Source organism: Cyrtonyx montezumae, unplaced genomic scaffold (assembly GCF_038088225.1).
Source record: "Cyrtonyx montezumae isolate F1298 unplaced genomic scaffold, pur_monq_1.0 scaffold_16, whole genome shotgun sequence".
Lineage (NCBI taxonomy): Eukaryota > Metazoa > Chordata > Aves > Galliformes > Odontophoridae > Cyrtonyx > Cyrtonyx montezumae.
Genome location: NW_027071892.1, coordinates 8,761,579 through 8,774,813, shown reverse-complemented (window position 1 = coordinate 8,774,813; position 13,235 = coordinate 8,761,579). Strand labels below are relative to the sequence as shown.

Genomic DNA, 13,235 nt, shown 5'->3' with positions numbered 1-13,235 from the left:
AGCTGTGGCCCCACTGGTGGGACCCATCTCAGCTGTAGACGCATGTCCATAGCCTCCTCCATCACCCGTGTCACACTGCACTGCTCCTGACCGAGCGCTGCCCTGAGCAGGGGGTGGGTGCAACCTCACAGGGCTCCCCCGCTTCTGCCGAGCCTTCAAGTGCCCATAGTGCCACCTCTGAGGCCCTGAGCTGTACCCCAGGGACACTGATCTCCCACTGTGACCTCTGGCGGGGGGATGGGAAAGTGACCAGGGAGTGCTGCATGTACTGTGGTGGCCCAAAGAGTGGTGCAAAGACGCTAATTCAGCACTTTCATTGCTCGTTTTATCTGGTGCCCTTTCAGAAACAACGCCATTACTAAACAAAATAATACAGCGAGTGATACAGTTTCAGCCCGTAAAGTCGCCAAGATCCCGAGCATCCAACTCGCCGAGCTGTTACGCGAGCAATCACCGCATATAAAACCTTTTAACTAATCTCTGTTTGCGTTACAAAGATCAGGCAGTAAAATGGAGCCTGGAGAGGTTTACAGCCGGATCGCTGCCCGCGGGGCTCCGGGCAGGCACAACGCACTGCGGTGTGGCACCGAGGGGCAGTGGGGGTGGGGAGGTGCCGTATGGGGCAGAGAGGCGGCGGGAAGTGGGGTGCTGGGGTGATGAGGTGATAAGGTGATGGAGCATTGAGTTCACTGCCGGGGCTGCTGGGGTGCTGTTCCCATGCACAGCCTTTTGGGGAGCTCCAACCGTGCTGTTTGCTTCAGATCATGAGAGGGGAGCAAACCCTGTTTCAGCTTCAGAGTGACCCGTGATTGAACTTCATCCCGCGGCTGGCTGCACTCCTCTGTGCCTTAAAACTGTCAGCACTCAGCGTTCAGTGCTCAGACAGCGATTTGTCACAGGTGATGATGTGCTCAGTGATGTGATGAGGAGTTAGCCGCACTGATTTGCTTTTTCTGCCATAAAATGGCAGCAGAAAAATTAAGTTGGGTCGCAGCCATGCAGTGCTGCTGAGGCACAGCCCACAATACATCGGAGCTATAGAGGGGCAGTGCTGCAGAGGGCCCCGGGGCACTGCTTTACAGTCTTTTCCCATGCTCTGGGGACAATATGTAAAATATTTTGTGACCAATGAACTTTTATAACGAGGAGTCTGAGGGATGATTGCTCGCCGCAATTATCTCCAGGAACTCATTGTACCTTTGAGGATTGATTATGTAAACCTGGGTGAGAAGGTCTTAAAATATAACAGAGGAAGAACTGTAGCAATATTGCCCTATGAAAACACCATGATTCATGGTGACTTTGAGCGGCAGCGGGCTTTAGCCATGCTTCACAGTGATTGCATCTTCCACCAGGACCACAGAGTGCTTTTAGTTTCAGATCAGTTCATGCAGTGAATGCAGAGGTTTTTCCATCTCTAGGAACATACATAGGGAAAAAAAATGAGAATAAAGAAACGGAGGAATGGTCATGTCTTGGGATGCTGCATAGGGCTGGGCTTCCTCAGTCAGCTGGAAATTCCCAGGGCTGATTTGGGGTTCACAGATTGACAAGAGGGCACCAACACACAGACCGTGAAGCAGGAGGGGACAGAAGACCAGAACACACTGTCTGTGGGCGCAGAGCCGGGCTGTTTTTGTGTTTGCAGCTCCAGCTGTGTTGCAACCAGGCCAGGAACAGAGCGAGTCCCAGCTCAGCTCTGAGCCGAAGCGTGATCTCAGCGTGAGCCAGGGGAAGCACCACATTAGCAAGGAACTCGCTGCGCTGCATTCCGCGGTGCTCCGCACACAGCACAGCACAGTGTCAGCCGTGCCCATGCCATGGTGCCTCGAGTGCTGGCTGGGACAGAGCATGTCCCAGGCCCACGTCTGTACCCCTTGCCCGTGTCCTGTATCTATGTCTGCTGTCCCATGTCCTGTGTCCGTGTCCCATGTCTGGTGCCCCTTGTTCATGTTTGTGTACCACATCTCCTGCTCCATCTCCTGTGTCAGTGTCCATGTCCACATCCATATCCCCTGTCTCATCTCTCCTGTCCCATATCAACTTCCATTTCTGTGTCCCCTATCCCATGTCTGGTGTCCCATATCCATGTCCCCTGCCTGTTGCTACGGTCCCACTGCCCTGGCTGGGTGCCCTCCCCCTGTGCCCACCGTGCTGTGTCCCAGCATCCCTGTTCTCCACCAAGGGTTTCCCGGGGCTCAGTTGCAGTGCCCTGCAGGCAGTGGGGTAACGGGGCTGTGCTCTGTGTGGGTCAAAGCATCCACGCTGTGGCTGCCATCTGCTCTGGCACCATGCTGTTACACTTTTCTGGGTCAGGATGAGTATGTTCATGTCCTGAAAAAATGGAAGCTGAACGACAATGCACATCTGCCCCCGCTGTGCCACAGGTGGGGGCTGAGCCCAAAAGTCCTTTCCCATAGGCACGTGCCAGAGATGCCTTTCCCCAGCCCTGGCCATTTACATTAATGAGGCATTCAACCCTCAAACCTGTTTGTGGCCCGCTGTGATGTCACTGCACTGACTGGGTACCATCCACCCCATCGGTGTTGGCAGCACCACTGGGGGTGCAGAGGTCCCTTGGATGAAAGGAAGTTGTTTATGCTGAGGGTGGTGAGGCAGCGGCACAGGGTGCCCAGGGGTGGTGGAGCTGGGTGGGCAGTGCAGCAGCACTCCCAGTGCAACAGTGCAAGGCAGAGCTGCCCCTGCTCCCTGCATGGAGCACAACCTCACAGCCGCCGTGGGCAGGGGGCCGCTCCCCCAGAGCCTCTCCTGGGGTCCACTTCCCCACTGCTGTGAACGGGGCAGGTCTGAGTGGGAGGAGCACTGCTGGCCGGATTAATAAGGGGGGGGGGAAGGAGGGAAAAATGAAAAAAAAAAAAAGTAGGGAGCATTTACTCAAAAATATATCTTTATTTTTTTCAGTTTATCAGCTATTTAAATAATCCAGTTAAAATATATTTTATTGCACATGAAAGAACCTTTATGGATTCTCACTTTCCTATATAGAATAAGTTCATCTAGAGAGAGAAAGCAAGGAACTTCTGTACACACATACACACAGACACACACACACACACACTTGCACATTCACTACACAATCCCAAAGCAGCCAACCCTGTGCAGGATGGGCTGCAGTGGGCACTGCAGGGGCAGGAGCCCACAGGAAGGCAGCTACAGGCCACGGAGGGGAAGCTGCAGCCCCACGCTGTGCCGAGCAGGGAGCACACAGAGCCCAGGCAGTGCCAGCAGCTGCTCTAAGGCCACGTGTACCGAGTGCCTCAAACCATATTAAAAGGAAAAAGCTTGTGGGATATGCCATTCATTACTGCAATCTGAATTCGATTTTGTGCTCTTTTCAGGTGTTTATTTTGGGATGACTGAGGTCCTCCGACTCAAGCTGTGAGTAACTTGCTCTGCACACACATCTGTGACTGTCCTAACTTTTTGTCTCAGAATAACAAGCTCTTGAGGTCACCTTTGGAATCAGGATCCTAATCAAAATCCACCTCGAGAACCTTCCTCTTATCCACTGTGTGTGCTTTTCCCAAACATCTGTCTTTCCCCTTCCTGCATTCCTGAAAGCCTGGGGTTTTTCCCACAAGTCAAGCCACACAGCAGAGAGCAATTAGTGCTGATAGTCAGTGTGGCATCAATCTTCTACTATGGAGTAACTCCTGCCCACAAATGATGGGGTGCATGCAGCTGGTTGCTAAGGCAAGTCCTCCCGGTTCAGTGCTGCATCCTGCTCTAACCACCTCCTGCAGTAATTAACCGGGGAATTGGTGTTGTTTGAAGTCCCTAATGTCTCTAAGCCCTCGGCTTTTGTGTCTGAGCTTTGCTCAGAGAGGCTCTGACCACAAGTTCCATCCCTGAATAAGGGTCTGACCCAACAGCCCTTCAGTGCTCGCTGGGTGTGCACTTCTCACCCCGACACGGGGTGGGGGGACATCCACCTCCAACCCTGGCACCTGGATGAGGGGTGAAGACGCATCAGTGCTGCCCGGCCTCCAGCGTGTCGGGGAGCTGCTCCGTGAAGGCGGTCTCCAGCCGCAAAGTGCTGTAGTTTGGGGGAGGAGTCCTGGGCATGTGGCCCTCCTGGGGCAGCGGCAGGCGCAGGGCGGTGTTGAAGGTGGGCAGGTCCTCGTCGATGCATGCGGGGTTGTCGTGGCCCTGCTGCTCCACGTCGCCCACCTCGGGGGGTCTGCCTGTCCCATCCCTTTTCCGGTGGTTCCACCACTTTTTTGCCCTCTGCCATTGGCGCCGCATGACGATGGAGAAGGAATCGATGAAGAAGACCTCGATGATCTCGATGACACAGACAACCGAGCAGCTCATCCACAGGCCCAACTGCCCGCCGAAGTTGGACAGAAGGATGACAAGCTGGGGGACAGGAGAGCCAAGAGTCAGAGGGCACCTGCTGCAGAGATGCTGTGCCCAGGGCTTGCAGCAAACCCCCCCCACTTGCTTCAAGACTGACCCCCAGCCCCCAAACAAGGCCAGGTGACAGCCCCCATCCCTGCAGGAGGAAGGTGGCGCAGCCCTCGTGCTCCCACTCACCGTGTTGGCGGGGTTCTCGGAGATGAAGCGCTCATTCAGGTCTTTGTAGAACACCATGAGGTTCGCAAGGTCCGTTCTGAGGGGAAGCAGAAGGCAGGCTGGGGGTTTGGTGAAACAATAACATGAAACTTACTGAAAAACTATGCCAATAACCAGTTGGACCAGTAGGGCTGGGCCGCTCTAAGGGAGCTTTTTCCCCAATTGCCATCATTAAGGCTGCTGAGATTGTATCTGAGCTTGAGGTGCAAGCTAGAAACAGAAATGGCAACTTACTTGTTCAGCTTCTTGTTGATTTTCTGTCCTTTGTCCCAAGAGAGTACTCGAAGCATCCAGTCCTGGAAACAAACACAGAAAATAGTGCTATGGCTGCGTGCACATGTGCAGAGATCCACTAGAAAGGCTCCACAGCTCCTGCAACCAGCTTGGACTCCAGAAATGGATGTGTATTGTGAGCCAGCTGTCCCATGGGGACATCAGCCAAACTCCAGCTTAACAGCTGACACACACCCTGGACCCCACCCTGGGGTCCGTTAGCAAACGGAGCTGTCACAGCTGAGCAGAACAGGAACTGACCTCAGACACGGTAGAGGGCCACTGAGCAATGCTGGTGGTGAGCGCCCACTCCTTGAAGCTGCAGGGAAAGGCAGAGAGTGAGTGTTAAGCCTGCACCCACACACCTCCTCCCCTGGGCAGGACTCACCTGCAGGCATCCTTGCAGATCTGCTGGCAGCCCAGCTGCTCCTTCACAAACTTCTCGTGCAGTCTGTAGTAGCAGTACACTGCAAGAAGGGAACATGATGGGTATTTGAAAAGCTGGAAAGAAAAGCAATGATGTTTTGCTGGAATGGGGCTAACAGGTTGCAGGTGGCCCCTGTGGCCATCAGCTGGCACTTACTCCAGTTGGGGTTCTTCTTGTAGTTGCAGTATTCTGCCCCAACAGGCAGTGGCTGTGCATACTGGGCACAGCCACAGGATTCCACCATGGCTTTCTGGAAGCAGGAGTGCAGGCAGATCTGTGGAGAAAAACCACGCAGTGCCTCAGAAATACAGGCTGCTGCCCTGTGCTTGTGTAGCGCTGCCCCCAGTTCCCAAAAACTTGCCCTGCTCCTGACAGCAGCAATAGGATGGGAACCCCAGGCTCTGCCAGCAGTGAGCACTGCAGAGTGTGATGTAGTGCAAGAACAGCAATGTAATCCTTGTGAAGGGAGATGCTCCCTTCTCTCACAGCCCTGCAGTTCTTCCCATGGCCATCGAGGTTTTCATTGGCATGCAGTCTGTGGAATCACAGTGTGGTGGGGGAGTGACTTGCTTGTGAAAATTTTCACAGCTTTGACTTGCGTTGGTGCAAGTTTGGAAATGAGAAATTGGAAAGGTTAAAAGGGCAGTGCAGGCAGCGATCACCTTCATCAGTTGGAGTAAGCACAATCTCTGCTTTGCTTCCAGAACTCTAAGTGATATCTTTTTTACCCAATCCCAGCCCTCTTGAGCCTGGAGTCCCTGTGAAGAACTGTTATTTAAAGCCTGAGATAATGTCTGTGTGATCCTGGCAATGCAGCACAGCAGACTTCAGGCATAGTACTCATAAAACAAAAACCCAGCCTATGCACAGGGTTTGCAGAAGGCAGCAGCAGCTAATTATAGTTATCATTCTTCAGTTGTTCTGACACTATCCAAAACCCAATTATAAAAACCATGCAAAATTAGTGGAAACTTACTCTGCAAACAAACATCCTGCTATCTGGATACTGATTAGATGGTATCTGTTATTCCTGGAGTCCTAAAGGTCACAATTTCTGGCTTCAAGGGTTACTAAGCTGCAACATTTACTTGGCCAATATTTTCCAGTCTCACATTGCTTGAAAATTGCCTAATGAGCTCATGTTCCCTCTTTATCTAACAAGGTGCCTAAGGGAACTTCAAACATCAACCACTTAGGAATAAAACCTGGATTCGAAAAAACGCTGTGGCATTTTACATTGGTGATTAAAAGCAGTGACCCTGTGCCTGCACTGTTAGCAATCTCAGACCTGCACTGCAGAACACTGTAGAGCTTTTCATGAAGGTAATTTTCAAGCAATTGATTAAAACAAATGCAATAGAGATTTACCTGGAGGGAGTAGCTCTTGTTATAGAGGTTTTCTACTGGTATATCAGCTCCAGTCTCTGTGCAGTCACTGTAGGGTTTGCTCAGCTTGCGGGACCGTGTCTGAGAACAGGAAAAGAACAAATCTCAAGTTCTGGGCATCACAGAAAGCAGAGCATTTAGCTCATTAGCATTTACTTCATTAGGATTCCAAGACCTGAAGTGATGGGAAAGGTTGGAACAGCACGTTTTATCTTTTGCCATCTCAAACAATTATAAAACAGTTTCTGGTTTGCAGTGCCCATTCCCCAAATGTGCCCTAATTGGATTATCTGGTGTCTCTATGTACCACCTCTGCAAGGATGCTGTGGCAGTATCGCTGCAACAGTGAATGGCTTCTGTGGAAAATCCTCACACTGGGTTTCTCACACTGCAGGGTCCCAGGAACCACGCACCACTCATCCTGGGGGGAAGACCCCTGGGCTGCACAGCCCCACGCTGTGCTGAGCTGCTCCTGCTCTACAGGAATGGCACTTCAAGCTCCACCAGTCCTCAACAGCACCTCTCCAATATCACTCCAAGTGAAATGTTTGTATCTCCTTCAGCACCGTTTCCACGAACTGCTCTGACCCTTTCTCTCCGTTGAATGCTCACAGCTTTCCCTGTTCTGCAGTCTCTGCAATGCCACGTGCTGTGCCCTCACATTCACCAGACCCGATCCAGGTAATACAGCTGCTTCCTGGAGCCCATGCCTCCCCCAGCCCCATATTCCCGCTATCTTTCTGCTGAAATTATCAACTTTATGGCAAAGAAAGTGGCCTGAAACGACTTGAAACAATGCATGCTTCAGAATTCATTCTCCTGTCTTTCCAAACGGTGTTTAAATCAGTGGCTGAGCCTTTAAAGGACCCGTTTTGGAGGAAGTGACAGATGCTGCCTACCTCTGAGGCACTGACTGCAGACCTATGGGTTCCTGAGGCCACGCCTGGCACCAAGCATCACCCCTCTGTCTCACTGTAGGAATGCTAACTCTGCAAGCATGGACTTGGCAACAGAAAGCCCTGGCGTGCCACTGCAAGTTGCTGCTTTTAAGAAATACGCTCAAAACTCTCTTTACAGGGACACAGAAATGTTGGACTTCAATATTAGACAATCCAATGCCTCAGAGGGTACTCTGGTGGATGATAGATCTTTTGTATAGATTTTTCTTTTTGTCATGGCTTATACCCCTGCAAAAGCATACTTCATTCAGGAACTGAAATAATTTCCAAACTAAATATTTAACTGAAGTACTGAAACTCCTACCAAGCAATGCCTTGTTTGCATTCCAAACATCTTGGAATATTTTTAGAGGGAGGGCAGTACACAGCAGAAATACATGAGCCATACCCCAGACACTGATGTCTGCATTCAGAAAATGGCCCTTGCCACGCTCAGGCCTACGGAGCAGTGCTGTGTGTGGCACATGGCTGCTACATCCTCCTTCACACCCTTAGATGTGAGGACATGGCTGAGCCAGCAGCTCAGCTGCAGCCTGCTGGGCCAGCTCCCTGCAGCCCTGCTTGGCTGCAGCACTGTGCTTGCCTCCTTGTTTCCCTGCAACACCACACTCTTCAGGTGCAGGCTGCTGCTTTGGGAGCAGACACCAAGTCCAGCTTCTATTTCAGCCGATACTTTAGGATGCAATCAGACCAAATCTTCATGCCAAATATTTGAACGCAGCCACCAGGATCTGTTCTGTCTTGTTTTTTTGCTATGTGCAATAGCCCAAACATACCACGCCAGTGAACTTTTACAGCAAGTACTGATGCTCCATCTGCAAGGACTTTCTCCCATACAGTGTAAAAATTACAGAAGAAATAAGAGTTTGGCAAGAGCTTGCCTCCTTTGCACCATTATCATCCTGATGCCTCCTGTCTGCTTTCTGGTAGCAACATTTATTCCCGCTGGTTTGACCAAACAGTAAGTTTTCCAGACCTAACTATCTGCACATATTAAAACCATCAGCCCTGTCCTTAATGCCTTTTCTAATGCGTGGACTATCTCGATCTGGCACACCCAGGGACAGACAAGGGCAGGCTGATGCGTTTGACCCGACAGTGATGAAAGGGCAGTTAAAAGCTCCCCTAACAGCCCATCCAGATGAAAGGGGAATGCTTGGCTCGGCTGATGGCACTGTTCTATGCGGGAAGGAGCCCCTTGGGTCAGGGCCTGTCGGCACTAGGGAAATCTGGGGCACCTGGTGAAGTTGGTGAAGGCAGAACCACTGCCACCAAGGTTTACTTGCAGCTGGGATAGCAAGAAACCACACCAAACAAGATGGGCACCCTGCAGACTGCTGTGGTTTGTTAATCCCAAGGACCTGACCCTAAAGCAGGCTGCCACTGGCCCGCTCAGCCCCTGCTGACCCTGCAGCCAGACCAGGTGTTTGGTTGCACAGTGCTGTGGCTGTGGGTTCTGCTGTGAAAACAGCAACAAAAACCCTGGAAAGCCAAAGGAAAAAAAAAAAAGGAAAAAAGGAAAAAAGGAAGGGCAAAGCAAATTCCTGGTACTGGTAGCTTTATGAGGATCTTTTACCCGCGCTAAGAACTTTGCTTAGAAAAGCACTATCAGGATTTCCCTGGGGCACTTCAGCTGTACAGATGGGGTTCCAGCTGCCTCCCCAGCTGCAGCTATGTTTGAACACTGTCTCAGCTCACGTTTACATCTGTTTCATAGAACTAGTACTGTGCACCTTGAAATAAGACTGTGGACACTCACAAAGTGCATCCCTATGGAAGTGGCCGCCGCTGTCTCAATTTCTGTGCCGATGTCCTCAATAAAGGGATATTCATCTTGGTCATGGACAATGATCTTGGCTCCCGTTGATGTCACCAGGAAAGGGTTGTAGTCTGCTTCATCGATGTACAGAACAACCTGCAGCCCTGAAGGACAGAGAAGCAAGGGGTGCATTACACCAGAGCCAGAGCCTGAGCCCATTTGCTCTGGGCAGGACAGGCAGCAGTGTGCCAAGCACTACGTGGCCTTAAGTGCAATTTAAGAACCAAGCAATGCCTCTGCTGTGCTAGGCAGCAGGCTGTGGCCCTACGCAGCCCCAAGTACTGCAAACAGACGGCGTCTCCTCGGAAGGAGCAGAAATTACTTCAAGAAGTTATATAACCGGGAAGCAGTAATTTCAGATGGAAAACATTAGTGATGCAATGATATTATCTTTGTATTCTCTGGCAACAGTTTGCACTAGTTCAAACAAGCACTTCCCCAATCAGGCTGCACATCTAGAGCCAACACATCAGTCACCCTCCAGCAGGATCCAGTTTGCTGAGCGGTGTGCTGACAGCCCCCTGCCAGCTCCTTACCGTACTCGCTGCCGCCCGTGGAGGTGCTCAGGACCGTTCCGTTCTCCCCACTGTTGAAGGTGTAGCAGTTGCCGTGCAGGGGGTGATGGAAACGGGTGAAGTGCCTGAGAAATCAAACATCGTGACATTGCCCCCTCTGCAGTTTTAACCATCTCTGGCAGAAACTCAGCAGGTTTGGACACTGCTTTGGCACAGACAGAGCAGGAGAGATTTTTTCTTTTTTTTCTTTTTCTTTTTTTCTCCCCTCCGTTAATATCTTGAAATTACAAGAAAATACGACCTGGTTAACAGCACCAGGAAACAAAACGTTTTGGATGTTATCAGGGGGGAGTGGGTGCTGAGAATTACTGAGCTAACAGGGAGGGGGCAACGGAGGGCACAGTCCTTTTTCATTCTACTGCCTATAGGAGCACAGACTTTCACGTTGCAGGAAAGATGCCATAGCCACTGCCATATCACACCCTCGTGATTCAAGTTCATGCTGAGAATCTCCCCTCCCACTCAAGCAAACGTCTTAATTTCAAGAAAACATATATTTGTATGATCACAGACATATGCAGAACGCTTCCAAAAAAGATTCAGCAATACCTGCTGAGCCGAGTGCAGCCAGCTTTGCACATGGCAGTGGGAAAACTGCCAAAGCCACGTTCAAGTGCAATTCTATCCTGATGGCTGCACCTGGGAGCTCTGCTGTTGTCCCCAGCATTGAGGGATGTCTCCCTTGCTGCCAGGGCACACAGCAATTGCATGGCAGCAATTGTAAGCAGGTGGACCTGATTACGTTCAAAACGATTACGTCCAACTAATCTAGTTTTATCTGAAATGTGGACAGCAGAAACTAAGACAAATAAAACTGAAGGCCGTAACTGGAGTTCCTTAATACGTGAAAGTTTGCTTTCATTAAAAAGTGGAAGCGGTTCTATCTGGAATTCAGCAAACACCAAACATTAAATTTCTCTGCACTTGGAAATAAGCTGTTAACTGGCACCGACCTTTTGTCACAAGATAGGCCATCAAAATAGCACGTCAGCAGAAGGTCTTCAGCAGAATAACTCAATTCTTCTTTAGTCTCCAAGGGAATCTGTGCCATGATGTTCATGTAATGCAGCTTGTACCATTCTTGGATAGCATTAACACCAGAACTGAATGTATAAAGTGCACACTCACTGCTGTTGTTCGCATCGCACTGACAATTACAAAGGGGAAGAAGCATTTCAGATGGAAAGAAACGATGTGTTCTATCAAGCATGCCTGGTATCGTTTCTTTCTCACAATAATAATCACATGATGTTACAGTAGCAGCAAGTGACAAAAGGGCACAAAAGACCCCCCCCATCTGGGGCTGAATGGTTTGGCTAAATGTTTCAGGCCCACAGAAAGGTTTGTAGATGGCACTAGGTCTACACTGGCTGGACTTGAACATTGTCGTTTCTATTCCAGAGAGCTGGAGGTGGGTCTGTGGGCAGCCACGGCGGCACGGCAGAATGGGTGAAGGAGCAGAGGGAGCTTAATTGCTGCCACTAAGCAAGCAATAGATCTGGCCAGTGGGATACCTGCCCCAACCCCTTTGCTGCCCCACAGGGAACATGGTGGCCAGGGAAGGGTGGCACTCACCAGCTGAAAGCCAATGATATCATTTGAATCCCCAGAGTTCACTATGGATGAATCCTTGTGGAAGACGCTGCCCTCGACTTTCCTCTTCCGCCCACTGTGGAGGTCGGTGGCAGTCCTGGAGGAATCCTCGAACCTCAGCAGTGGGATCTGAGTGAAGAACAGGCTCTCGGAGTCGTTCCAGTCGCCCGCTGCCCGCCGCACCTTGGACTTGCCTTCTGAGAATCCATAGAACGTCTCCAACGCTTTTTTGGTCTCTTTGTCCAACTCAGATAAATAACCTTTCATTGAACTGTACCTGCATTGGAGAAAACGTGAGAAAGCCATGTTGTTCACTTCATCTTGCCACATATTGTGCTGCACCACAAATCCCACCGCTCAGGAGCGCTCTTTGTCACAGACTGGAGAAGATCTCCTTCAAGCCAGCTAATTTAAATCCACGTGGGCAGGGGGAGTGAAGGGAAAGGGGCATCAGGAGGATGCTGACTGCAGAGAAACCCCCCCAGATCGCTGGCAGACCGAGGAGCAGCACACGTGGGAACGTGACCTGCACCTGCATCAAGCAGCACCCACGAAGCTGGGGGAAGCTGGCAGTGGAAAAGACCTCGACAGAAAGCATGGTTTGGCAGGAAAAAAGCACTGCTGATTAAAAAAGACAGAGCATCCCGCGAGGGATGGAAGAGGTGACAGCTGGAGGGACAGCCGCTCTCTTCGCAGTTCTCAGGAGACGGCATTGCGTGTAACGCCAGTCCTGGGAAAAGGGAATCTGTCCGGAGCCGCAGAGCCGAGCGGACCGCCTCCGGCAGAAAGCCGCACGGAGCGGGCGCGGTGCTCAGCGCTGCGGAGGGAACCCCGCTGCCGGAGAGCGGCACAGGGACGGGCCGGGGGACACGAGGCGCTGCGGGACCCCTAGCTCCGGCCTTACTTGTAGGGGTTGATGTTGCAGATGGTGACGGCGGGGAAGGGCAGCTTCTGGAACTGCACGGTGACGGACACGGACGCGCTGTAGTAGTTCAAGAGGAGCTCGGCGCACTGCCAGATGATCAGCCCCACGGCGCTCAGCGTCAGCAGGATCCAGATGAACCTGCGCAGCCGCCCGCGGGACACCACGATGCGGCGGCAGCCGTGCGTGTTGGTGTTGAGGCAGTACCACCGCATCAGCTCGCGCAGCGTGGGCGCCTGCGGGCCGCGCACGGGCAGCGTCTTCTTGATGCGGGCGGTGATCTTCTTCCCGGGGGCCATGGCTGCGGGCAGAGCGGGGCTGTAAGCCGGGGGCGGCCGAGTGGGAGCGGGATGGTACCCCCAAGCCCGGCCCGCTCCCGGGGCGCAGCGCTTCGTACGGTTTCGCCGCGATCCGACGCTCCCGTGCGCTGTAGCATTAACCCAACGTTTCCCTCTCCCGCCCCGATTAATGCCGTCAGACGGCGCTGCCCGGAGAAAACCGCGTCGCCCCTACCCCGCGCCCCTCACCTCGGCCGTCCGGGCCCGACGGGGCCATGCTGCTCCCGGCCCCGGCGCCGCTCAGATGGCGCTGCGGGCGCCCGCCCCGGCACTACCCCGCCGCCCGCCTCCGGCCCGCCCCGGCCCGCCCCCGCCGCGCTCCGCGGGCGCCGAGCGCCGCCAGCCGG

General features: G+C 52.4%; 1 protein-coding gene across 2 annotated transcripts; it reads right to left on the bottom strand.

Moving 5' to 3' along the window:
* Nucleotides 1-3,128: 3,128 nt before the first annotated feature.
* SCNN1G (sodium channel epithelial 1 subunit gamma) lies at nucleotides 3,129-13,166 on the bottom strand. Of its 2 annotated transcripts, XR_010621970.1 has the most exons (14): nucleotides 13,078-13,166; nucleotides 12,533-12,851; nucleotides 11,611-11,905; nucleotides 10,989-11,182; nucleotides 9,997-10,100; nucleotides 9,401-9,564; nucleotides 6,665-6,763; nucleotides 5,453-5,570; nucleotides 5,258-5,336; nucleotides 5,131-5,188; nucleotides 4,831-4,892; nucleotides 4,558-4,633; nucleotides 3,856-4,380; nucleotides 3,129-3,814 (listed from the first exon to the last, which is right to left on the bottom strand). XR_010621970.1 is itself a non-coding variant. In XM_065732670.1 (13 exons), the coding sequence occupies exons 1-13, from the start codon at nucleotides 13,103-13,105 to the stop codon at nucleotides 3,991-3,993; spliced, it is 1,986 nt and encodes a 661-aa protein (XP_065588742.1). In that variant the 5' UTR covers nucleotides 13,106-13,166; the 3' UTR covers nucleotides 3,129-3,990. The 2 variants fall into 2 exon arrangements, 1 of the variants encoding a protein (XP_065588742.1); XM_065732670.1 differs by having other exon boundaries at nucleotides 3,129-4,380.
* Nucleotides 13,167-13,235: the final 69 nt, after the last annotated feature.

Excerpts from the sequence above, each read along its gene's own strand:
- SCNN1G (XM_065732670.1), bottom strand. The coding sequence starts at position 13,105 with ATGGCCCCGTCGGGCCCGGACGGCCGAG. Across the intron at positions 10,101-10,988 it reads GGCCTATCTTGTGACAAAAG|GCACTTCACCCGTTTCCATC; the intron begins GTCGGTGCCAGT and ends TTGATTTCTCAG. Across the intron at positions 4,634-4,830 it reads ATCAACAAGAAGCTGAACAA|AACGGACCTTGCGAACCTCA; the intron begins GTAAGTTGCCAT and ends GCTTCCCCTCAG.